The following is a 26,784-nucleotide window of genomic DNA, read 5'->3' as shown; positions in this document are numbered from 1 at the left end:
AGGATTAATGTGCAAACCAAAACTGTTGTTGGCACAATCAGTACTAACATATCCCTTGTTCCTTATCTGAACATTGTTCCCATTATTTGACACATTTTCAGCCTTCACCAAAGGTGCATTTTTAACACCCAAAATCAGGTGGGTTGAGTTAAAATGATAAAAATCTGAAAGCCAAGCCCAATGCACCCCCAACTTGCCTACTTCTGGGTTTAATGGAGAAGGGGTCAGGTGATGGGCAGTCAACTACTTTCAAGAGCTGACTGACAATTTAGATATTTAATGAGGCTGGCAGCCCTTGATTTATCTTGCTTTGCAGGTTTTATAGTAGGCAACCAAGTTTCTCCAGCCTCAGGAAACTTGGCTGCTCAAGGGAGGCAAGGACAGCTTCGGGGAAGACATAAATACCTTCACAGCTCTGGTTGGGAGCCAGGAGGAGCAGGAATACATCCCCTGGCACGCCAAGGACCCATGTTATTAGACCAACCCCTTGTACAAAGACCACCAGGGGTCACATATGACTTCTTTCCCCTTTTAGGTCAGGGATCAGTTTCCCATTCTGCCCCCCCCACCAGCCACCCCTCCACCCCTCCCACTCAGGATCAGTAACCTGACTTTCCTGCTCTTATGAACTGCTCCAGGGGAGTCCCTTGCCAATGAGAGATGATGGTGTATGGGTAACCAGACTTGTAATCCAGAGGCCCTTCTAATGTTTTGGGTGCACAGATTCAAATCTCACCATGGCAACTCATGGAACTTAAATTCAATTAATAAATCTGGAGTATAAATCTCCTCTCAGTAATGCTGACCATGACAACCATCATCATTTGTTTTAAGATACCCATTTGGTCCTTTAGGAAAGGAAACCTGCCATCCTTATCTAGTCTGGCCTACCTGCAACTCAAGACCACAGCTGTGTGGTGGACTCCTAACTGTCCTCTGAAATGGTCCAGCAAGCCCCACAGTTCAAGGGCAATTAGGGATGGGCAATAAATGCTAGCCTCGCCAGTGATGCCCACATTGCATGAAAGAATAAAGAAAAGAAAACTGGGATCCAAACCTGCTTTTCAGGCTGACTTTGGGGAACATGCCAAGCACAAAAGGTGTATGTTGTGGAGTTCAGAGTCCATGGCATGCAGGGAAAGCCAGACTTTTCCATCCAAAGCCACACCCCATCCTACGTTACCAAGCCCTGTTAATACCCAGGCCTTTAACTGATGTCATCTGTTAGAGAATTAATGTTGTCAGAAGTGCTGCCAAAATCCGTTAAGACATATGTCAGAGAAGGCTGTTCCTCATGGGAAAGAGTGAGGATAAGGTTGCTTGTTCAGTAGATTATGATTCCAGTATCGAACATAATTACTGTATTCACCTTCGACTTGAAATACATTTTTCAGGCGTTGAATTTCCAATGCAGCTTTTTCAGACTGCATTTTTATATATTTTTGTAACATTTGCAAACATTTGACGCATAGATTTGAATAAAACGAGCGTCTCTTTTATTAATAAAGAGTTAAAGTAATTTTATTTCCCATTCCAGAGTGCAATGCCAACAAGATTCTCACTAAATGGCACAATGAGGACAGACCGTTGTGAAGCAGATTTCTCTGGCCACCTCCAAATGGACAACAAATTTGCACGGCTTGAATGGCAGACTATATGGACCCCAATCCCCAGCATTGACCTTGGTTTCAGGCACTCTGTTCCTTTACTACTCACTGTGGGAATCCCAAATGACAACAGACTGCTGATCCGAACAGGCAAAGGGACAAAACATGAAGCATCTGTTGAGTTTACTGTTGGCAAATGCAGCCTCAGAGCAGTTGGTGACGTCAAAGTCCCTGGTAATAAAAAGGAAGGAATGAGTACCGATTGGTCGGCTTCCCTCATGAACAGATGTCTTACTCTTGAGGTAAGGGATTGGTGTCATCAAATGTCTAGTATTTGCTGTGCATCTTATAGCCTGGCTTGTTGCCGCATCAAAGAAGGGAATATATTTGAAGTGAACTAAGCAACTTAGCTTGTAAAGAAAAGAGAGCCCTTTTTAAAGTTAATTTACAAATAGTTGAAATTTACATTTTGAAATATGGTTAATGTTTTGTATGTAAAACAGTTGTTTGCAGGCAACACTCCCTTTGTCATCATAAAAGATCATCGTCATAAAACTTAGGCCAGGATTTTCCAGCTGCGGGAGCCTCCGTGGAAGATTCGGAATCCCAGTCAAAAGTCCATTGACTTTTGGCGGGACCAGATGACCCTGGTTGGGGTGGGGGGCTGGAAACTCCCACCCTTTACCTCTGTTTCTCTCCACAAATGCTGCCAAACCTGCTGAGTGTTTCCAGCACATTCTGATTTTCTTCCCTTTGCCATGCTGCATTATTAACCAGTCCTACAAACCATGTGATTAATATAATGCTTTTATTTATGGTTAAGAGGAGATTTGATGAAGAGTCTTGATCAAGTAAATAAAGGGAAACTGTTTCCAGGACAGAAGGGCCAATAACCAGGGACCAGGGGGCATAGATTTAAGATATCTGGCAAAAGAACCAGAGGCGACATGAGGAGACATTATTTTACATAGCGAGGTATCATGACCTGAATGTGCTGTCCAAAAGGCTGATGGAAGCATATTCCATAGCAACTTTCAAAAGAGAATTGGAAAATACCGAAAGGGAAAAGCAAACCTCAGGACTACGGGGAAAGAGCAGGGGAGAGAGATTAGTTCGATAGCCTCCCAAAGGGCTGGCACAGGGAGGTTGGACTGAATGGCCTCATTATATGCTATCTCATTCTGTGGGCTGAATTTTAGGTGCCACCCATGAGCAGGAAAAGAGGCGCATGGACATGTAAATTAGAGCACCGTGCCATCTGCGGCATACCCGTCACTGGTCCATGAGCCCCTCCACAAGGCCAAAAAGGTCATTGGCACTCATGGAGTCCAGCTACCCTTCTACACATACTTTGGTCACAGCCACTGTTGAGGCATTATAGCTGCTCTGTGTTGGTGTTAGCGAGTTGTTTGCACCAGCAATTCACAGAGCCAACTGCTGTGACCATGGTTATGGGCCAGAAGTTCTTTCACAATGCAGTGAATTTTGAAAGTCAGTTGTTAATTCTTTACTCAAAACCTAATTTATCCTGCTACATTGGCAAACAATGGCACCTTAAGTATAAGTATATTAGGATAAAAACAAAAAACTGCGGATGCTGGAAATCCAAAACAAAGACAGAATTACCTGGAAAAACTCAGCTGGTCTGGCAGCATCGGCGGAGAAGAAAAGAGTTGACATTTCGAGTCCTCATGACCCTTCAACAGAACTGTGTGAATATTAGGAGAGGAGTGAAATATAAGCTGGGGGGGGAGTGGTGGGAGAGAAGTGGGGGGGGTGGTGTACGGTTGTAGGGACAAGCAGGCAGTGATAGGAGCAGATAATCAAAAGATTTCACAGACAAAAGAACAAGGAGGTGATGAAGGTGGTGATGTTATCTAAACGAATGTGCTAATTAAGAATGGATGGCAGGACATTCAAGGTGCACCCCACCAGCCTCCGCATTCAAAGGATCATCCTCCGCCATTTCTGCCAGCTCCAGCATGATGCCACCACCAAATACATCTTCCCTTCACCCCCCCACCCCGGTGGCATTCCATAGGGATCATTCCCTCCGGGACACCCTGGTCCACTCCTCCATCACCCGCTACTCCTCAACCCCCACCTATGGCACCTTCCCATGCCCACACAAAAGATGCAACACCTGCCCTTTCACTTCCTCTCTCCTCACCGTCCAAGGGCCCATACACTCCTTTCAAGTGAAGCAACATTTCACTTGCATTTCCCCTAACTTAGTCTACTGCATTCGTTGCTCCCAATGCGGTCTCCTCTATATTGGAGAGACCAAACGTAAACTGGGCGACCGCTTTGCAGAACACCTGCAGTCTGTCCACAAGAAAGACCCAAACCTCCCTGTCGCTTGCCATTTTAACACTCCACCCGGCTCTCTTGCCCACATGTCTGTCCTTGGCTTGCTGCATTGTTCCAGTGAAGCCCAACGCAAACTGGAGGAACAGCACTTCATCTTCCAACTAGGCATTTTACAGCCTTCCGGACTGAATATTGAATTCAACAACTTTAGATCTTAAACTCCCTCCTCCATCCCCACCCCCCCTTTCCGTTTCTTCCCCCTTCCTTTTGTTTTTTCCAATAATTTATATAGATTTTTCTTTTCCCACCTATTTTCATTATTTTAAATCTTTATCTTTTATGCCCTGTTAGCCTTTCCACCCCACCCCCACTAGAGCTGTACCTTGAGTGTCCTGCCATCCATTCTTAATTAGCACATTTGTTTAGATAATATCACCACCTTCATCACCTCTTTGTTCTTTTATCTGTGACATCTTTTGATGATCTGCTCCTATCACTGCTTGCTTGTTCCTACAACCACACACCACCCCCCCACTTCTCTCCCACCCCCCCACCTTAAACCAGCTTATATTTCACCCCTCTCCTAATATTCACTCAGTTCTGTTGAAGGGTCATGAGGACTCAAAACATCAACTCTTTTCTTCTCTGCCGATGCTGCCAGACCTGCTGAGGTAATTCTGTTTTTGTTAAGTATATTAGGAACTGGAGGAGACCATTCAGCCTTTCCATTCTGCTCTGCCACTCAATTAGATGGCAGCTGATCTCCGCCTCAAATCCACTAATCTGCTTGTCCATAATCCCTCGAAATTCCTACCTAACAGAAATCTATCTTTCCCAGTTTTGAAAGCTCTAATTGTCCCAGTATCTTCAGCCTTTTGAGGGGGAAAGATCCAGATTTTTACTATCCTGTATGTGGAAAAGTGTTTCTGAATGGCTGAGCTCCAAGTTAAAATTATGTCCCCTTGTTCTTGATTCCCCTGCCAGAGGAATTAGTTCCTCTGTTATGACCCTGTCAAATCCTGGCAACATTTTAAATTCCTGCATTCAATCAATCCTCAAATTTCTGATCTCAAGAGAATGCAAGCCAAGTTTGTGAATTTATTAAAGCAGCCGTTGTAATTTAACCCCTAAACCACGGTATCATTCTGGTGATTCTGCACAGCAGCCTCTCTGAAGTCGGTTTCTCTTTGCTGAGCTGAAGACAATAGACCATATGAGGCCTGACCGAGTCTCTGCACAACATCGTATCTTCCTTGAAACTAAAAACACTCCATTAGCTTTTTTGTATCTGTCTCCTAGCTTTTAGTGATTTCTGAACTTGGACTCCCAAATCTCTTTGCTCCTTTACGGCTTTTGAAAATGCTCCAATTTAGCATTGTAACAGCAAAATGAATGACTCCCACAATCTCCCACATTGAACCCTGTTTGTCAATGGTTGTGTCCACTCAGTTAACCTGTCTTTGCCCCTTTGTAACATCCTACTTCCATCTGTACTACTTACTGTTCTTCCAGTGGCCTTTGCCTTTGCATTCACAGCAAATATTGAGGGGCTGCAGAAAGGGCACCAAAGTTGCATGAAGCAGGTGCATCCATGCTACCTGGGCTGCCACCTGGCCCACCTCTCAGGAAATCCAGTCTCTGGCTGCTCAAGACGGAGCTGGGAAGGGGGAGTCCAGGTCATGATTTCAACCGAGACCTCCCTTCCAAGTAGGTCCTATTTCTGACCTTTAGGAAGCCAGTATGCCTCTCCTCATCCAGCATACTAGTCTTCAGATTTGGACCAGGTTCCTTTCAATCCAAAAACGCAGGGCACCTGAAGAGAGGAAGGCCCCATTCCTTTAATTCCTTAACGTTGGTTTTGCTTAGAACTGGCAAAGGCTCCATCTCCAAGCAGACCCACAGTAAACTCCTCATGCAAGTCTGGGTACACCTGAGTGCTGGTGAATTGTGCAGCCATACAACTCTGTAAAGTTATAGCAGGAGGGTTCCAGAATAATCAAGCTATATAGGCCCCAAAGTTTATTTGGAACATTTCAATCAAATATAAAACACGTTACAAAAATATCATCTTTCTGAACCTGAAGAAATTTATTTGCCTAAATAAATAGACCATTTCATACATTGTAGATGCTGAGCTCTGGTTGCATGCATATCTGAATGAACCCTTGGATTCTTTTTCCCACAGAGAGTGGGTGTCCCACAGAATCTGGAGACCAATGGCTCCTTAGATATCAACAGCTGCAACATTGCAATCAAAACAAATATGCTGAACAATGGTAAAACAGCCGAGTTTCATCTGGAGACGTCCTGCAATCCCAAGTACACAGTGCAGGGAGTTTTTAAACACACCATCCCACAGCTGAGTAACCGTGGCCTCCCCAGTGAAAGTCAAATTCTCCTGTCTGCTACCAAAGGAGCAAAAATGGAAGGCTCGTTCCTGCTGCAGTCTGGAAATTGCAAAGTCCGAGCCGATGGTAACTTAAACTCTGGAGCTAAAGCAGAGTGGATGTGGGTGACAGAAACAGATTGCGAAGTTTTGCAGGTAGAACTGAGTTAAAATTAATTATGGAATAACCTCAGGAAACCTTTACTTAAAGCAATGTTTAAGAGTATTCTAAAGCCTAGTTACTATCAAGCTAATTAATTTCTGTGGGTAGAATTGCCAATCCTTATTGAAGTCCAGCAAGTTGTACACATGCCATATCTTTGAGGAAATAACGTGCTGTGGATAAATGTACTGTATTTAAATTTCTAGAAGGCAATTGATAAGGTGCCACATCAAAGGTTATTGCAGAAATTAAAAGCTGATGGTGTAGGGGTGACATTGGCAAGGATTGGCTGGCTAACAGGAAGTAGAGCGTAGGCATAAATGGGTCTTTTTTAGGTTGGCAAGATGTAATGAGTGGTGTGCCACAAGGATCAGTGCTGGGACCTCAACTGTTTACATTTATATATATGACTTAGATGAAAGGATTGAAGGGATAGTTGCCAAATTTTGCTGATAACACAAAGTTAGGTAGGAAAGTATGTTGTGAAGAGGACATGAGGCGACAAAAAGATATAGATAGGTTAAGTGAGTGGGCAAAGATCTGGCAAATGGAGCATAATGTGGCAAAATTGTCCATTTTGGCAGGAAGAATAAAAGAGAAGCTTATTATCTAAATGGTGAGAAATTGCAGAGCTCTGAGGTGGAGAGGGATCTGGGTGTCCTAGTGCATGAATCATACAAGGCTAGTATGCAAGTACAGCAAGTAATTAGGAAAGCTAATAGTATGTTATCATTTATTGCGAGCAGAATTGAATACAAAAGTAGGGAGGTTATTCTTCAGTTGTACAAGGTACTAGTGAGACCACATTTGGAGCACTGTGTACAGTATTGGTCACCTTATTTAAGGAAGGATGTAAATGCATTGGAAGCAGTTCAGAGAAAGTTTACCAGACTAATACCTGGAATGAGTAGGTTGTCTTATGAGGAAAAGTTGGATAGGTTAGGCTGTATCCACTGGAGTTTAGAAGAGTAAGAGGTAACTGCATTGAAACATAAGATCCTAAGGCGTCTTGATAGGGTGGCTGTTGAGAGGATGTTTCCTCTTGTGGATAAATCTAGAACTGGGGATCATTGTTTTAAAAATAAGGGGTCGCCCATTTGAAACAGAGATGAGGCAAATTTTTTTTCACTGAGGGTCATGAGCCTTTGGAACTCTGCCTGAAAAGGTGGTGCAAGCAGAGTCTTTGAATATTTTTAAGACAGAGGTGGATAGATTCTTGGTAAGCAAGGGGGTGATGGGTTATTAGGGGTTGGTAGGATGCAGATTTCACGTTACTATCAGATCAGCCATGACCTTATTAAGTGGCGGAGCAGGCTCAAGGGGCTGAATGGTCTACTCCTGATCCTTGTTTGTATGTTCATATGTATCTATAGGAATTGAGGGCAGATTTAGAGGTATCTTAATGTCCCCCTCCCACTGGAAGCTAATAACTCACGTAAGAACCCTTGACTTCAAGGACAAGGGCAGCAAACACATGGGAATACTACCACCTCGAAGTTCGCCTCCAAGCCACACACCATCCTGACTTGGATGTCGCTGGGTAAAAATCCTGGAACTCCCTCCCTAACAGCACTGTGGGTGTACCTGCACCATAGGGACTGCAGCGGTTCAAGAAGGCAGCTCACCATCACCTTCTCAAGGGCAACTAGGGATGGGCAATAAATGCTGGCCTAGCTAGCGAGGCCCGTAACTGAATTTTTAAAAATATTTATCAAGTTATATTGATTTGCTAATCCCTCTGACATGTTCTTGACCCTCTATTTATGACCCTGATTGGACTTCTTTTGAACAGCATCCTTGGTGCATCTCAATGTGACAGTCTCAGTAATTCAGTGTCAACAAAATATAACTGAACCATTGCAAAGTACAAGTAGTTGAGGACATATTTATAAATGTTGTTAGAAATTGAACATAGAGCTTTTGAACCTGCAACGTTAAAGTCTGGAAAGTTTTTAATTATCTCTTCTAATTTCTCATTTATGCCTGAAATCCAGAAACCTCCAAATCAAACTGTTGAGAAGATGTCATCAGATTTCAGTTTCTTCTTTTAAGTTTCACAATTTTGGAAATACACATCAGGTAAGTCGGCATCTGTAAAGAGAAAAGACAGGTTAATGCTTTTGATTTGTCAAGACCTTTTGGTTAACCTGTCTTTTATCTTGGCAGTTACTGACTCAGCTGTTGTGCATTTTCCATTTTTGTTTCAGATTGTCAGTATTTGCATTTTTTTTTTACTTTTTAAACTATTTCAATTATAGTCTTCCCACATCTAGCGACGCATGAGGCAGACAAAGCACATGCTTTTGTTTTCACACCTAGTTTTCCCTGGAGCAGGTTGCCAGCCTGATGTGGGGCGCCACTCCACATCAGGTATGGCTGACCAGGAGACTGTCCCACTCTTAGCACCTGCATAAGCATGCTGGATGGATTTACAGTTGAAAATCAACCTGTTTGGCCACGTTATGAATGCACCTTCCATGGTCATCAAGTCCTGGAGTGGAACAAAAACAAAAATAGCTGGAAAAACTCAGCAGGTCTGACAGCATCTGTGGAGAGGAATACAGTTAACGTTTCGAGTCCGTATGACTCTTCATCAGAACTAAGGAAAAATAGAAATGAAGTGAAATAGAAGCTGTTTGAGGGGGGGGTGGGACAGGTAGAGCTGAATAGAGGGCCAGTGATAGGTGGAAGCAAAGAAGAGAATGCCAAAGATGTCATAGACAAAAGGACAAAGGGATTTGACGGTGGTGATATTAGCTAAGTAATGTGCTAATGGTGACATTAAGGGTAGAAAGCAGGATGAGCAAGTGACAGATGACCCTAGTGGGGGTGGGGTAGGGGGAAGGGAACAAAATAGGCTAAAGGTGAAGATAAAACGATGGATGGAAATACGTTTTAAAACAATAATAGAAATAGGTGGGAAAAGAAAAATATATTTAAAAAATATATAAATTATTAGAAAAAATGGGGGATCGGAAAGGGGGTGGGAATGGAGGAGAGAGTTCATGATCTGAAGTTGTTGAACTCAACGTTAAGTCCGGAAGGCTGTAAAATGCCTAATCATAAGATGAGGTACTGTTCCTCCAGTTTGCATTGAGCTTCACTGGAACATTGCAGCAGGCCAAGGACGGACATGTGGGCATGAGAGCAGGGTGGCGTGTTGAAATGGCAAGCGACAGGGAAGTCAGGGTCATGGACCAAAGGTGTTCCGCAAATCGGTCACCCAGTCTGCATTTGGTCTCACCAATGTAGAGGAAACCGCATTGGGAGCAACAAATACAGTAGACTAAATTGAGGGAAGTGCAAGTGATGCGCTGCTTCACTTGAAAGGACTGTTTGGGCCCTTAGATGATGAGGAGGGGGGAAGTAAAGGGGCAGGTGTTGCACCTTCTGCGGTTGCATGGGAAGGTGCCGTGGGAGGGGGTTAAGCTGTAGGGGGTGATGGAGTGGGTCTTGAACCTGGAGCTTCTCGCCCAGGGGCAGCGTCACTACCCACTGCGCCACAGGATCTCTTCCAATTTCATCTACATTTTACATTTACATTTCAATCCCTGGTTATTCTGCTTTTTTTTTTAACTAGCTAGTTCTAATGATCTAGAAGTTACTACCTAAAAAGGGGAGGAAGCAGATTCTGTTGTAACTTTCAAAATGGAATTGAATATATACTTAAAAAGGAGAATTTACAGAGCTTTGGAGGAAAGAGCAGAGTAGTGGCACTAATTGGGTTGATCTTTCTCAAAGAGCTGGCACATACAAGATGGGCCAAATGGCTTCCTTCTATGCTATTTAATTCAATGACTGCCATAAATGCCCTCTGATCTGCACTTGGCACAAGAGGCCTGACATCCCGAATTTCTAGGTTAGAAAAATGGTGAATTTCTGGCATAGGGCACCAGTATTTTAGACGTGGGCAGATTCAGGAGTTCTAAAATCAATGATAAATTCTAGTAGAATTAGCTGCTGGCAGAAGTGGTGCATGTACCCAAAGACAGAATAGTGAGGGTCAAAGCTACTGGCCCAGAAATTGTACCACTTCTGCCAAAATTGTACCTGATTTAAATTACCAAAGTAACCCATGTGGCATATCAAACTGGAAGATGTTTTGAGTTCACAGGATTTGAATGTCCACAAACTTTGACTGAAATACTTAGTTTCAACTGAAGTGTTAGCAACACCTTTTAATAATTATGAAAGGATTCTGCAAGCTGATTTTCAACATTCCAGACAGGAAAACCTTTTTCTTCACACCCTTTCTTCATAGAGCCTTTACCATGGGGTTCATTATGAATATTCCCAAGTCTTTACAAGGGAAGCAGTGCAAATGCAAGAGGAAGTTAGAGAGGTATATGCAAGATATGATAGACTGGCAGTGAGGCAGACCAAAGAAGATGACCAAACCTGAGGTACCCTTTCACTAGAGTCTTCAGACCATCTTTGACCATACGAACATGTGAACAAAGAGCAGGAGTAGGCCATGTTTCAGCTTAAACGGGCTATGGTTCAGCAAAATGATATAAAAGGGACCATTTCATATTCACACTCGCCCCCAGGGGTCCTTTCAATCTCACAAGCCAAAGGACTGATCTACTTCTGAACATTGCCTCTGTGTGACACAGATTTCACAATCTGTGATTATCCATTTTCTTAAAAGAAATAGACATTTTTATTTCAGTCAAATGCTTAAGAGAAACGATATTTTTGTGAGGTATTGACCCAAGTTGTTTCCTTTATTTTAGAATTTTAAGATTCCAGCTCAATCGCAATGTAATGGATCCATTCAGGTTGAAGGCTGTAAAGCAGAACTTCTAACCAATATCCAATTAGAAGGCAACAGTGCAACCCTGGAGCTAAATTCAGAGTGTGATCCAAAAGTCAACATAGAGGTCATATTTGAACACACATTGCCAATGCTAAAAGGGATTCCAGAACACAATAAGCTCTTTTTTACAGCAGAAAGACACTTAAAATCCGAATTTGAATTAGATTTAAAGATGGGCACTTGTAATCTTCTAGCAAGTGGAGGTCTTCAGGTGAAAAATAAAACAGAATTAAACTTCTTGATAAATAACAAATGCAAAAAGCTGCAGGTACGTTTATATTATTTTTGCCTAATTGTTTTGTTATAGAGGAGTATTTGTGGAATCCTCAATGTATTCGTAGACTGTATTGCATCGTTAGTTATGATCCTATTCTGACAAGTTTCTACCCAAGTTTTCCAGCCACTGATTGGTGAAAATTCTGAACTGATATGGTTGACCCTTAACTGTGCTCTGTGCTCTGAACTGGCCCAACAAACCACTCAGTTGGATCAAATCGCTACAGAAAAGTTAAATAACAGCAAAACTGGACACATCCAACTGGCATCGACCTAAGCACCAGATACGACAAAGGGACACTCTGCCAGTTGACCCTTAAAATTCCTCCTCGCTAAAATCAGGGAGCTTATGCCGAAATTGGGAGAGCTGTCCCACAGACTAGTCAAGCAACAGCCTGATAGAGTCTTAATCACTTTACACCCGCAGGACAGACCCAGCAGAGGTGGCAACACAGTTGGGAGGGAGTTGCCTGGGAATCGTCAACATCGACTCTGGAGCCCATGAAGTCTCATGGCATCAGGACAAACATGGGCAAGGAAACCATCTGCTGATTACCACCACACCCCTCTTGGCTGATGAATCAGTACTTCTCCATTTTGAACACCACTTGGAGGAAGCACTGAGGGTGGCAAGGGCACAGAATGTACTCTGGGTGGAGGATTTCACTGTCAGTAGCAGCAGTACTGACCGAGCTGGCCAAGAAATATCTGCCAGACTGGGCTTGTGGCAGGTGGTGAGAGAACCAACAAGAGGAAAAGAGGCATCACCCTCACCAACCTACATGTCACAGATGCAACTGTCCGTGACAGTATTGGCAGGATTGACCAGCAAATAGCCCATGTAGAGCTGAAGTCCTGTCTTCACACTGAGGATACCCTCTATCATATTGTGTGGTGCTACCACCATGCTAAATGGAATAGATCCAGAACAGATTTAGCAGTTCAAAACTGGGCATCTCTCAGGCACTGCGGGCCAACAGCAGCAGCAGAATTGTATTCAACCACAATCTGTAACCTCATGGTGCGGCATATCCCCAACTCCACCATTATCAAGCCAGGGCATCAACCCTGGTTCAATGGAAAGTGCTGGAGGGCATGCCAGAAGCAGTAGCAAGCATACCTAAAAATGAGATGTCAATCTGGTGAAACTGTAACACAGGACTACATGCATACTAAACAGCATGATATAGACAGAACTAAGTAATCCCACAACCAACTGATCAGACCTAATCTCTGCAGCCCTGTTACATCCTGTCGTGAATGGCAGTGGACAATTAAAGAACTAACCGAAGGAGGAGGCTCCACAAAAATCCCCATCCTCACATCATGGGACACCCCAGCACATCAGTGCAAAAGGCAAGGCTGAAGTATTTGCAACTGTCTTCAGCCAGAAGTACCAAGTAAATGATCCATCTCAGTCTGCTCCGGAGGTCTCCAGCATTACGGATGTCAGCCTTCAGCCAATTCAATTCACTCCATGTGATATGAAGAAACAGCTGAAGGCACTGGATACTGCAAAGACTATGGGCCCTGACAACACCCCAGCAGTAGTAATGAAGACTAGCTGTGCCCCTCACCAAACTGTTCCAGTACAGCTACAACACTGGCATCTACGATACTGACAATGTGGAAAATTGCCCAGGTATGTCCTGTACACAGAAAGCAGGACAAATCCAACCTAGGTAATTACTGTCCCATCAGTCTATTCTCAATCATCAGCAAAATGATGGAATAAGTCATCAGCAGTGTTGTTAAGCTCTACTTGCTCATCATGAACTTGCTCACTGGCACTCAGTTTGGGTTCCGCCAGGGCCATTCAGCTCTAAACCTCGTTATAGCCTTGGTCCAAACATAGACAAAGGAGTTGAATTCCAGAGGTGAGGTGAGAGTGACTCCCTTGATATCAAGGCAGCATTTGACCGAGTGTGGCATCAAGGAGCCTGAGCAAAACTGAAGTCAATGGGAATCGGCGGTGGGGGAATCTCCCCACTGGTTGGAGTCATACGTAGCACAAAGGAAGATGGTTATGGTTGTTGGAGGCCAATCATCTCAGTGCCATAACACCACTGCAGGTGTTCCTCATGGTAGTGTCCTATAGGCCCATACATCCTTTCTTCCATCATACGGAGCGGGGACATTTGCAGATGACTTCACAATGCTCAGTACCATTCATGTTCCCTGAGATACTGAAACAGTCATATCCATTTGTGGCAAGATCTGGACAACATTCAGGCTTGGACAAGTAACATTCACACTATACAAGTGCCATGCAATGACCATCTCCAACAAGAGAGACTCTAACCATCTCTCCTTAACGGTATTATGATCGTTGAATCCCCATTATCAACATCCTGGGGGTTACTATTGACCAGAAACTGAACTGGACCAGCCATAGAATTACTGTGGCTACAAGACCAGGTCAGAGGCTGGGAAAAATGTGGCAAATAACTCGCCTCCTGATTCCCCACAGCCTGTCTGCCATCTACAAAGCACAAACCAGGAGAGTGATGGAATACCCTCCTCTTGCCTAGGTGAGTGCAACTCCAACAATACTTGAAGTTCACCACCATCCAGGGCAAAACACCCACTTGATCCTAACCATTTATCCCTTCCACCATCGATGCACAGTGGCAGCAGTGTGTACCATACACAGGATGCATTGCAGCAGCTTGTGAAGCCTCCTGCAATGCACCTTCCAAACCTGTGACCTCTACCACCTAGAAGGACAAGGGCAGCAGACAGATGGGGCAGGATTATTGGGTTGGCATGCAGGTGCAATAGGCGGGCCCAGGAGTGGCCGGGGAACACACCGTCAACCACGAACAGCTCTTGACAGCGTGAAGCGTGCGCTGAAATGCTCAGCGCTGCTGGAGTTGGTGTGGGAGGAGGGAAGGCACTGATGTAAGCGTGGGTGAGGGCGAGTGTGGAATGAAAGCTCCCTGAAGGCAGAGAGCTGCCTCAGGGAGCCGAAGGCTTCAAAAGCATTAAATAAAGATTTTAAAATCAGAACAAAAATGTCCAGGCATCACAAACAGTCACATGAACATATACATTATGAAAATTCTGTCCATAGGTTTTATTTTTTTTAAATTTGATAACAGAAACCTCATCCTGCCCTTGATTGAGGTTCCAAGAAAAATGTAAAGGCCACCTGGCCGACTCGCCTGTCTACCAACCGTAAGTTTGGACGGACAGCAAAATCGGGGACAATTACAACTTTAGTGGGCTTAAGTGCCCTGTTAATTGTCAGCTGGCACGCTTCCGACTTTTGCACACGCCCTCTAACAGAAAATCATGCGAGCATGGGATGATGTCGCGATGCTTGCCCGACGTCATCACGTTCTATTTAATGCTCAAGCAGGTCGGGTGCACATCTGCAGGCCGACCTGAAAATTCTGCACATGGGAACTCCACCGCCTGCAAGTTCCCCTCCAACCACACACCATCCTGACTTGGAAATATATCACTGTTCCTTCACTATTGCTGGGTCAAAATCCTGGAACTCCCTCCCTAAAAGCACTGTGGGTGTACCTACACCACATGGACTGCTGCTGCGGTTCAAGAAGGTGGCTCACCACCACCTTATCGAGGGCAATTAGAGATGGGCAACAAATGCTGGTGCAGTCAGTGACACCCACATCCCGAGAATGTATAAGAAAAAAACAAGAGCTAAACTTTTAAATCTTGCATTTCTGATTAATCAGAGATCACTGTCATTAAATGTGAGCTGTCTTTATATATTCTAAATGGATTATTTTATTGGATAAGGAAATCAGGCTGAGTGTAAAACACATAGTTTGTTGTCCATTTAGACCCACTGCTAAGATGAATTTCACTTTGTTAACTCACTTGAGCATGCATCTGCTGTTAATGGTCCCTTGGGCTCAGAAGGTTGTCCTTTTGTTTTTTATATAAGTAATGATTTAATTTACTCTGTTTCAGGATCTAGCGGTGCCACTGAAAATTAATGGGTCAGGTTATATTGTGATAAACGGAGTTAACTTTGCGTCCCAGATACAGATAAACATTGACCAAACTAAACTCGAAGGTCTGATCACTCTGAAGTCTGATGCTGTAAGTACTATGTGCAACTTTGACCTTGTCTTATAGATACCACATTTACTTAAACCACAGTGGAATGGTTAGAAAAAGAGATGAGGGGAGAAAAACACATAATTGGTCAGGATTATAGTTATTTGAAAGTTGTGTTATATTGAACATTAACTAAAAGATAATTGTAAAATGTTCTAATGAAAGTTACAATTAACAAAATACAACCTGCTCATTTGACATCTTATACCCATTGAACACATTAAGGTTTAAATCCTTGAACTACTGAATCAAAATGGGATGCCTGACGTCTGCATCACTGATAATAACTTTGACACCTTTCTTCCCTCTAAGAATAAACATGAGATTAACGCCTCATTGTTCCACAACATTGATGGCGCCTCACAGCTTGGAATTCCAGGAAACACAGTTGTGGCTTTAACAGCTGAGAAACAGGGCGATACGTACATGCGGTCCATCCGATTTATCGTTGATAGCAAGCAGGTACAGTCGAAAAATGCTAAACACTCTCTGCTTGTAATTGGAGAAGCTTAGCTAAAAGATTGCGGACAAATGAAACCAGACTTGCACATCTGTAAAGCCACAATCCCCCATTGCAAATCTCATCTATTTAATAATAAAGTATAACGTCACATTCTTTTATTTCATGGTGGTATCTCATAAAACATCAGTGCATTTTTGTTAGTTGGAGCACCAGGATCCCACTGTGTATCCATTTTAAGGGCTATACGTTAATTGCTTTTTTAAGTTTATCAACATTTTTTAAACTGTGATTTATGCAGTTGGGTTATTCACACGTCATCCCGTATGATTCTTCATCATTAATGTGATTTGGTGTGTGAGACAGACAATCACTTTTAAGTATGACAAAAGAAGGTTGAGAGACCATAAGCAGCAACTGGTGAAAAGTAAATTTAGAACATGCCGCAGGAAAAGCTAATTTACTCATGGAGTGATTAATGTTTGATATAATCTGTGTAGGAAGATAACAGTGACAGCAATATTGAGGACCATTCAAAATGTAATTAGATGTCATGATGGAAGAGTTGTGTATTAGAAGGATGAGTTTAGCCCTGCCAACTGCTAATTTCTTTACAACCCCCTAATCCTTCTTGAAATGAATAATATGGTCAATCACTGGTCCCCTGCATCCCTCCCTCGCCCCCTCACCAAATCAGCCCTGGCCCAGTAGCTCCATCAAATTATCATTATAAATATTTGCATTTATATGGCAGCTTTACATGGAAACATATTCCAAATGCATCACTGTTTGTAGCAGCCAGGGACAATTAGGAAGGGACAACAAAATGCTGGCCTTTCCAGTGATCTCCACATCCCATGAAAGAATAAATATTTTTAAAAAGCTGAGAATGGTAAGAATGAAGCAGGGCAAAAAAGCTTGGTGACAGAGTCCTCAAGTGCAAAACAAGATGGTCAGAGACTCCACCACCAATGGTGGTGGTGGGAGTGAATACACACCGTGGAGCAGACTGGTAGACCATTAGAAGATGTGAGCAGGGATGAAGAGCTGGAGAAGATTAGAGACAGGAGGAAGGCTTAGAAGAACTTGTAGGCAACAACTTGGATTTTGAAATTAATAGGCCATTGAAGGTCAGTGAGTATTATGGCGATTACCTAATCGAGTGGGGTTTGGCACAGGACAGGTTAAGTAAAAAAGGTCAGTACACGTCATGTAAGAATCTTGCACTTTCAAATCACTGTGTCAACCATCATGTGATTTGTTTCATAACGTGGTATGATTGACATTTGTGGCATTGTTTCTTATACAATTGTTGGCAACAGGAAAATTACATTAAAAAAGCACAGGAAAACATTGGAGTCTCCTACACTTATCGGGACATAGGAACTGTGTAGGCTATTTGGCCCCTCTGGCCTGATATGAAAATGGCTGATCTGCAACCTAATTCTATCTAATTATAGCACAAGCTTGTAACTTGTTACTCAAACTCCCAAGCATAAGTTCCAACCATACAGCTTCCAAGCTGTAACATACATACGCCCTATGTGCTAATGTAATGCATAGTGTGTATCAATAGGAAAAGCTTTGATGAATCCACTGTAATTGTCATTAAATTTCATTAGATAATTGAAGATTTGACTTTCGTTCTCAAGACACATCATATTTCATTGAGCTACAAACTTACACATAATTTAGAGCTACTCAAGACCCTATTCATAGATGAAGATGTTGATATACAGGTAAGAAACTGTATTCAATAAAACATAACTCTACATTCTTCTGTTAACTGTTTAAAAAATACACCTAAAGATTCCTATGTTGAAATGTGTTTCTTGTAAATATGTCTATATGTAGTTTTGACATTGTTGTAGCATTTATAGAATCTTAATCTTTTACACAAATAAGTGGCAGTACCAAGGGGGAGAGGGAGGGAAATTGGGTGGATTCCATTTTTTTTTTACCTCTGAGATGTGCCTTAGAGTGTAGTCTTGGCTGATGGATGGAAAAATGAGTGAGCTGCTGCTTTTGCCATTTTTGAAAGCTATGAATGAATTGCTCTTGGGCAGTTCCAGCCTAATTTCTAGTGGGACCAACTTATCCATAATTAAACGATATTTAAAACAATGCCCTAGTTTTAGCCCCCTGTGACAGTCAAGAGTGAGCATGTGGTGGACCTTGGCAGCATTGGGTGGGGGGGGGGGGTGGGGGGTGGGGGCGGTGGTTTAATATATCCATAGCATAATATTTACTGGAGAGCCACTGCATATGTGCCCTGTCGTATTTTAACTGGTGCATTTTGATTTGCATGTATGATCCTCAACCTCAGGCAGGTTAAGCTTGCCAGCACCTTCTCAGGGACAATTAGGGATGAGCAATAAATATTGGCCTCGCCAGCAATGCCCACATCCCTGTGAACAAAAAAGAAATTCACAAGATGGGTTCAGTTTATGTCATTCAGATATGGCTAATGACAGCTTAAAGCTTCAGCAAGGCTTTCTATCATGTCCTAATTGTTAGTTAACTTACTGCTAATGGAAGTTTTGATTATGAACTAATTTAGAAGAAAATAAAACTTTAAATATAGCTGAACTTTGAGCAAAATGTTTAGGACATGAACTTCTAAAGATAAAAATAAAAAACTTTTGAAACTAAGTGCCTATAATTCCTGAAGGAACATAGTGACAATATGTGGACTATAACACGTCAAGCTGTTTCTTACATAGCTTGTGTTTTAAATATAAAAGCATATTTCAGCAAGGTTTAATATTTCAGGCTGTTTTATGTAACCATATTTATTTTTCTCATACTATTTTTAGTTTAGCAATACATTTCTACCAATGCAATTTTTTATAAGTTAACAATAATGTTTAAATTGGCACAGACAGAAATTTAATGTCATTGCATTAACTGGCATGCTAAAACACCCTAAATGTTTTAATGAACGTTGTGGCCAATCACTGTTACAATGGTGACTCCTGACTGAGAGAAGTAAAAACCCTTAACAATGCTTAGTGGTGTAGAAGGAAAGAATTGCTCTAGTTAATTTGTGTGGTAACAGTGTAGGTGCAATTAATATGATATTGCTCCATGGGCAGAATATTGCGCGTGCCTGACATGCCCGAGTGTAAAATGACGCGCGATGACGTTGGGCGATGCCATCACGCACTCACAAGATATTTCATTCTGCAAGTGTGCGCCAGAGTCGGCTGCACGCCCACCAATAATTAAAAGGCAAGGCTATTAACAATCTAATTAAATTCAAATCCATGCTGCCCATCCAACTTTATGGTTGGCCAAACAGCTTTTTTAGGAAACCTCATCCACAAGCGGGTGAGGTTTCCTAAAGCAAATAAACATTAAATAAAAGCTTTATTTTGGAATTAAAAACATGTCCCATCTCATGTTTTATTAAATTTTTACTGTCTTTATTACTTTCTTTAAAAAGTGCTTCAACCTCCCTGAGGCAGCTCCGTGCCTCAGGCAGATTGAAGCACTCTTTCATGGGCATGTGCAAACTGCACGCCAGGCCCGCTCGCCCTCCTCCCCCTGCCCGCACAAGCAGCACTCAGCACTGCCACTCGCGATCCACGTAGGGTGGGCCTTAATTGGCCCACCTGCGTGAAATCATGGTGCGGAGACTATCGCAGGTGGTGGTGGGCTTCCTGAGCACCCCCGCTGAGGGCAAAATCTTGCCCCATGTCTTTTTACTTTATTTTTTCATGGGATGTGGATGTCGCTGGCAAGGCCAGCATTTGTTGACCATCCCTAATTGCCTTTGAACTGAGTAGCTGGCTAGGCAATTTCCAAGGGCAGAATCAATCAGATTGCTTCAGTCACATATAGGCCAGACCGGGTGAGAATGGCAGATTTCCTTCCGTAAAGGGCATTAGTGAACCAGATGTGTTTTTATGACATTTGCTGAGAGTTTCACGGTCACCATCACTGAGACTAGCTTTCAATTCCAGATTTTATTACCGGAATTTAAATTCCACCAGCTGCAGTCCCCAGTGGACTTCTGGATTATTAGTCCAGTGACACTGCCACTTCGCCACCATCTCCTCCTATGTATTGTCTAGGGAATTCTACCCTCTCCCGGAAGTCCATCTGAAAACTACTTCAGGAAGAGCTGTAAATGCTAAGGATTTGCAGCACATGCAGGGGTGGATATTTTACTCAAATCTGCCTGATCTCAGTTAGACCTTGGGGAGATGAGGATAGAAAATCCACTGAGGAACAGTTCTGTAGTTCCTCAATGATTGCTGCTTATTTATTATTCTCCAGTGAATGTGACAGTGGCTATTCAGTGATTACATAGGGGCAGACATATTCAAAACGAGTATTAATGATGAGATGATATTATTTAAGACATTTCCCATCATCACCACCCTAGCAACCCTAGATGGAAAGGATGCCAGTGAGTTAATGGCATTTGGCATGGCAGGGGGAAGGGTGCTCAAACCTTCAATTCCTCCTAAGGCACTGCAGTCAGTCTTGAGCAACAGTTTTTCTGTGCTGGATTGGTGCTAGGACCCCAGCTGTTCACAATATATATTAATGATTTAGATGAGGGAGCTAATGTAATATCTCCAGATTTGCAGATGACACAAAGCTGGGTGGAAGGGTGAGCTGTGAGGAGGATGCAGAGATGCTTCAGTGTGATTTGGAAAAGCTGAATGAGTGGGCAAGTGCATGGAAGATGCAACATAATGTGGATAAATGTGAGGTTTTCCACTTTGGTAGTGAAAACAGGAAGGCAGTTTATTAAATGAATGGCTATAAATTGAGAGAGGGGAATTTGCAACGCGACCTGGGTGTCCTCGTACACCAGTCATTGAAGGTAAGCATGCAGGTGCAGCAGGCGATAAAGAAGGCAAATGGTATGTTGGCCTTCATAGCGAGAGGATTCAAGTACAGGAGCAGGGATGTCTTATACAGGGCCTTGGTGAGACCACACTTGGAATATTGTGTGAAGTTTTAGTTTCCTTATCTGAGGAAGGATGTTCTTTCTTTAGAGAGAGTGCAGCGAAGGTTTACCAGGCTGATTCCTGGAATGGCGGGACTGACATATGAGGAGAGATTGAGTCGGTTAGGATTATATTCGCTGGAGTTCAGAAGATTGAGGGGGGATCTCATAGAAATCTATAAAATTCTAACAGGACTAGACAGGGTAGATGCAGGAAGGATGTTCCCGATGGTGGGGGAGTCCAGAACCAGAGGTCACAGTCTGAGGATATGGGGTAGACCATTTAGGACTGAGATGAGGAGAAATTTCTTTACCCAGAGAGTGGTGAGCCTATGGAATTTGCTACCCCACAGAAAGTAGTTGAAGCCAAAACATTGTATGTTTTCAAGAAGGAGTTAGATATAGCTCTTGGGGTGAAAGGGATCAAAGGATATGGGGAGAAAGCGGGAGCAGGCTATTGAATTGGATGATTAGCCATGATCATAATGAATGGCGGAGCAGGCTCGAAGGGCCAAATGGCCTCCTATTTTCTATGTTTCTTCACCTTAGGCAGAATCCCCGCAGAGGCAGGGATCCCACTCAACTCACCAAAATGACACTGGGATGAATGCTGTTACAGGTACAGTAGGATTCTACCAAGACAGAAATTCCAAACTCTGCCCTCAGCTACTGGAATGAGGTCTGTTGGGATCAGCACCAGTGGTTTTATCTGAAGCCCTTTCTGCATTATGAAAAAAAAATCCTTCAAATTGTAGCAATTCTCTACAATAATTTGTAACATACATTCTGTCAGGTGCAGTCATGGCTCAATGGCTATCCCTCTCACCTCTGAAGGTTATGGGTTCAAATCCCATTCCAAAGATTTGAGCATATAATCTAAGGCTGACATTTCAGTGCATTATTGAGGCAGCCCTGCCATATCCTGAGGGAAGTGAAGAAGGGCTCTTTTGCATAAAGATTGCTTTCCTTAAAGCAATTAAAGCAGCCAACTGCTTTGTGACCAGCTGTCTTAAAGAAACTGACCTTCAATCCTATGACACCACCCCCCCCAACCACCAACTGCCTGCCCCACCCCAACTTGAACCACTTTCATGCACTGTGCCTCTGCAAGGTGTACAGTACATTAGGGCACTTAAAGGGGATTGACGGGAATTATAGCAGGTGACGCCATCCCACCAGGCCCAGCTCCATTCTGATGCTCGGTGCCAGGAATCAGATAGAAGAACCACCTGCCCCATGACTTCAGGAACTCTCAAAGCACCTGGAATGGGGTGGACATCTGGTATAACTGGGTCCTGCCCTGATTTCTGCCTTTATCTGCCCCATGGTCCCCTCTTGCCAAGGAAATTTGGTCCACCACAACTGAAAAATTCTTCTTGCCAACGAAACAGAAATTCTTTGGGAACAATTTTCCAATACTGCATCTAATTTGCTGTGTGAAAGATAGCTTGGGATTTGAACTCAGGACCTTCTGATTAGTGGATGTTCAACCATGAGCTGTACTGGGACTATCCTTCCTTCAGCATCTGAACTGTGGGAGAGAGGGAACATTTGAGGTCAAGCCAATCAGTGACACAATTGTGTATCTCTTCATTGTGGCTTAGGAACAGTAAAGGTTGAGGAAGGTGAGCAAGGGATATGTCCACCCTTTTGGTTGAGAATGGTATTTGTCCCTAAGTGGAAATAAATATGAGGCAAAGGAAGAAATAAATAAACCTTCTTTCACTGCAGATAAAGGCTGAAATCCAAGGTCTGACTCCTAACCTTGAGGGATCTGTTCAAATCGTTTTGGATGGTGAGAAGTCCGTTGCATATGCATTCAACACTTACGTAAATGATGGACATTTTAAGTTAATCATCAGGAACAGTCACAACAGTGAAAGCTTAGCGACTGTTGGTTATCCAGAGGAGATTGTGCTTGTATTAATTGCACAAAGAACTGGTAAGGTTTACATTTGTTTCCAAATTAGCGGCATTTCCCTAATTGTTTAAAAAAAGTTTTCTTTTAAAATGAAACATTCATTGGAAACTTTCTTACTAGCTGAGCCAGTTTAGGATAGGAATATAGGAAACAGAATTAGGAATAGGCCATTTGGCCTCATAGAAAATAGCAGGTTTTTCAGTCAGTGCCAGTGGGGTCACTGCCCAATAGTTTCATCAGCTGAATTTTAATAGCCCTGGCTACACACATTCACTGTTCATGTTTCAGTTCAGGATGTGTGAGATCGTTATCTTTTGGACAAAGATTGTCACAAGGCCTTTCAGTTCTCTATTAATGTCATTGTCTTCCTTGAGGAGGTCTTGTGGTGCAGTGGGTAGCATCCCTGCCTTTGTGTCAGAAATTCCAGGTTCAAGTCTCACGCCAGGACTTGATGTCCAAGGAAGGTGCATTCAATATGTGGCCAATCAGGCTGATTGTCACCCAGTAAATCTGTGCAACATACACCAGTGTGAGGTAGTAAGAGTGGGAGAAATTCCTGGCCGTTTCGTTTGATGGAAAGAAAGTATGAACCTCTACCATTACTATCCCTTGATCCAGACTACACCATGCTTGTCAATGTGCGCATTACCATAGCAACTCAGACTCCCTGCATGAACTATAGCACACCACCAATCCATCCATATTCGCCACTGATATCATACCTACTCTGTTTCCAACTTGCAGGTATTTCAGTTATGGGACACATTTTCATGTCCTGCCAGCCCAATCTCTATTGTTTATCTGCTGTAAGATTTAATGCAGAATTAATTTGGGCAGCATCAACACTTTTTCTATTAGACATGGTTCCATAGCACAAAATGACTCCTAATTAAACATTAATTGTGATTCTCATTCAAAATGGACGCAGAGTAGTATAAGAATTGTATTGATAGCGTGTGCTCTTCTGAGGTTGGGGGTCGTGATGCATTGTTACAACCAAGGGTAAATTTCAGCCTGGAAGGATGTGTGGGTTGGGGCTGGGTGAGATATAGAAATGTTCAAAATCTCAAACCCAACCTCCCTCCAACCAACTTTCAACCAGCTCATTTCTGGGATTAACAAAGGCGGGATAGAGGGGCGGGTTGATCATTTAAATAGTATAATGAGGCTGGAAGCCTCACATTTAACCTGCCTTACAGGTTTAACCCTGGCTGCCTGGGTTTTCCAGGCCTCTGGAAACCAGGCAGCTCAAATGGACAGCTTCAGGGAAACAATAAGTGACTTTACAGTACTTCTTGTGGATCAGGAGGAGCAGGAGTGCTTCCTGCTGCCTCCCGATGTGCCTCCACTGGCACCTTGTGGCTGTAATGCACCAGTCTCAGATGGGCGACTGACTGGGCCTATGTCGATTATGACCAGGCAGTAAAATCTCCCAGGACGAGGTTTGCCACCTGACTTAGTCTCTTAACTCATCCCGAGTTAAAATCAAGGTTTGGGTGCTTGAATTAAAAACGATTTCATTCCCCAGCATTAACATCCCTCATAGAATTGGCACAGCATTTCCAAAATCTAATTGAAAAGGTTTTCGTACTGCTTTGGAAATAAAGCAAACAGACATAGAAAAATGACTGCCATCAGTAGCAGAACAAAACGCAACCTTCTCAAAGCATGTGATTTAAACTTTAGTTCTAATCAATGTAGACCCACGTACTATGCTGTGTAGAAGCCTAGGAATGACCATTGCTGATACTGATGGGCAAACATTTAGATACAATTGTACAATGCTCCTCTCTGCTATTAAAACACCAGTGTAGACCCATTTATTTTACATGAGTTAACAAATCTACTAAAATATCAGATTTTCATACAAAGGATTATTGTCAATAACAATTTTGAAGTTATAATGTGTGAAGTCCACAGTTTTGCCAATTCATATTGCTTTGTGCCACCCTTTTGATTCTCAGACACCAAAATTAGCTCGATGTTCGACATTCAATATGATTCCAAGAATATGAAGTTAATTTTGGATGCCTCCAGACGATTTACAATGGGTGCTGTCATTGAATTTAATATTGAAGTTCAGCATACGATCCTCTTCATCAAGAAGCTTGGAGTGCCCTTCAGTATCAAGGTAACTGCTGGGAAATATTTCATTGTAAATTCTTACTTGTTAATAATCATTTCTAGAGACTAATTTTAAAATTAGTTTGTCATACTGTTTCCAAACAACAATATTAAAGAGACAATGTGCCTGAACATAGATGGGGTGCAATCTCGAGAGTTAAGCCAGGATTGTGCTGCTTAAGCTCCTCCAGCACTGGAGTGTGTCAGCACCTTACTTGCATGGGGCAAGTGGACACAAGCAATGGACATACACCAGCCCATGAGAGCTGGAAACACCAGTAGCTTTCTGCCTAGGGGTGATTTTCCCAGGCCACAACCCGACTCTACATACGGCCCCATTAGCCCGCTGAGGAAGGACATCAAGCTGAACGATTTATTTTTAATTGCCTTTTTCAAGAATTTTCCTTGACAGAAGTTACAAGGCAATGAGGAAGCTCCCAGAAACCGCACAATATCCCTGAAATTTCACAAATGTCCTGCTGGTTAGCAGTGATAGGAAACCAACAGAAACCCTGAGGGATTTCAGGTATTACAATAGGGGCAGGTGGTATTTGCCAGGCTGATCAAATCCACAAGGGAAACTTGGCCATGCTATCACCATGATTTTGCAATTTGTGTTTATTATGAGAAGGCTTGCACACTGAAGTCAGAAGTAACGAGCCCACTACCACCTTTGGAGACTTTAAAGATTAAATTAAAACATTTATTAACAAAAGAAGGAAAAAATCTTAAACTCACATAAGATTACAGTTACACAGTTATAACAGTTCCCAAAATTTCTACTTAACCAAACCCCCCAAGTACACACCCCCTTTAAGGCAACAGTCCAAATACATTCCAAATTTATCAAGTCATCCAGCAGTTTTAACACAAGCACCTGTTGGACATAGACTTCCGAAGGCTTTTAACAAAACTTTGGCTACTGGAACAGCAAACTTCTGCAAGGTGGCGACAGGTTTTTCCCCCCCCCCAAGTCTGTTTCACACAGTCACCTTTTAGGTCACACATGGCCAGGCCTTGCATAGCCTTCCATCCTTCTTTAAATATATTTTATCCCTTTTGATTTGTAAATCCCATTGTTTCAACTTGCCTTTAGAAGTTACTTTGCCCAGAATATAAAAATCTTTCATGTTATCATTATGGCCAGTACTTTTGGGAAAAATAAACATAACCACTTTGCCTTATTTATCTTGCCAGTTGTAAACATTTTCCATGTCCTTTTGAAAATCAAACACGTCTCCACTTATCTAAAAATGCAGATTTCATTCACACTGAATCTGCTGAGACCTCACTCTAGCTTTACTCATCTCCATTTCAAACGCCTGTTTTACACCTCACTTCTTTGATAACTTAAGCCTTGCGGTCTAATCATCTCTAGTTTAATTAAATTAGCCACACGCACACATACACCAACATAAACCTGCTGTAAAATATCCCACAGTAATATCAGGAAAAATATGATAGTTCACTTACACCAGCAGATTAATATGTTTTTGCATTTTACAGTTTGTTTTTGACAAAGTAGTGGCTTCTAAAGACATGAAGAAATGGAGAGGCAGGATAATGCTGCTAAAAGCAATTGCAAAGCAGATATGGCACTCTGTATAGTGGTTGTGGGTGGACAATGTATTATGTGCACTGTTTGTTCTGTAAAGTGACAAAT

General features: G+C 42.7%; 1 protein-coding gene across 1 annotated transcript in view; it reads left to right on the top strand.

Moving 5' to 3' along the window:
• Positions 1-26,784, top strand: part of LOC121287955 — a 387,185-nt gene that overhangs the window by 258,798 nt on the left and 101,603 nt on the right. Inside the window, exons 43-50 of the mRNA XM_041206118.1 lie at positions 1,538-1,909; positions 6,103-6,459; positions 11,203-11,553; positions 15,504-15,635; positions 15,966-16,115; positions 17,736-17,852; positions 22,808-23,018; positions 24,962-25,128. Of these exons, the coding sequence (XP_041062052.1) occupies positions 1,538-1,909; positions 6,103-6,459; positions 11,203-11,553; positions 15,504-15,635; positions 15,966-16,115; positions 17,736-17,852; positions 22,808-23,018; positions 24,962-25,128 (1,857 nt within the window). The remainder of the gene's footprint in view (positions 1-1,537; positions 1,910-6,102; positions 6,460-11,202; positions 11,554-15,503; positions 15,636-15,965; positions 16,116-17,735; positions 17,853-22,807; positions 23,019-24,961; positions 25,129-26,784) is intronic.

This window comes from Carcharodon carcharias, chromosome 15, assembly GCF_017639515.1.
Source record: "Carcharodon carcharias isolate sCarCar2 chromosome 15, sCarCar2.pri, whole genome shotgun sequence".
NCBI lineage: Eukaryota > Metazoa > Chordata > Chondrichthyes > Lamniformes > Lamnidae > Carcharodon > Carcharodon carcharias.
The sequence above is the reverse complement of the archived record's forward strand: the minus strand, read 5'-3'. Positions and strand labels throughout refer to the sequence as shown.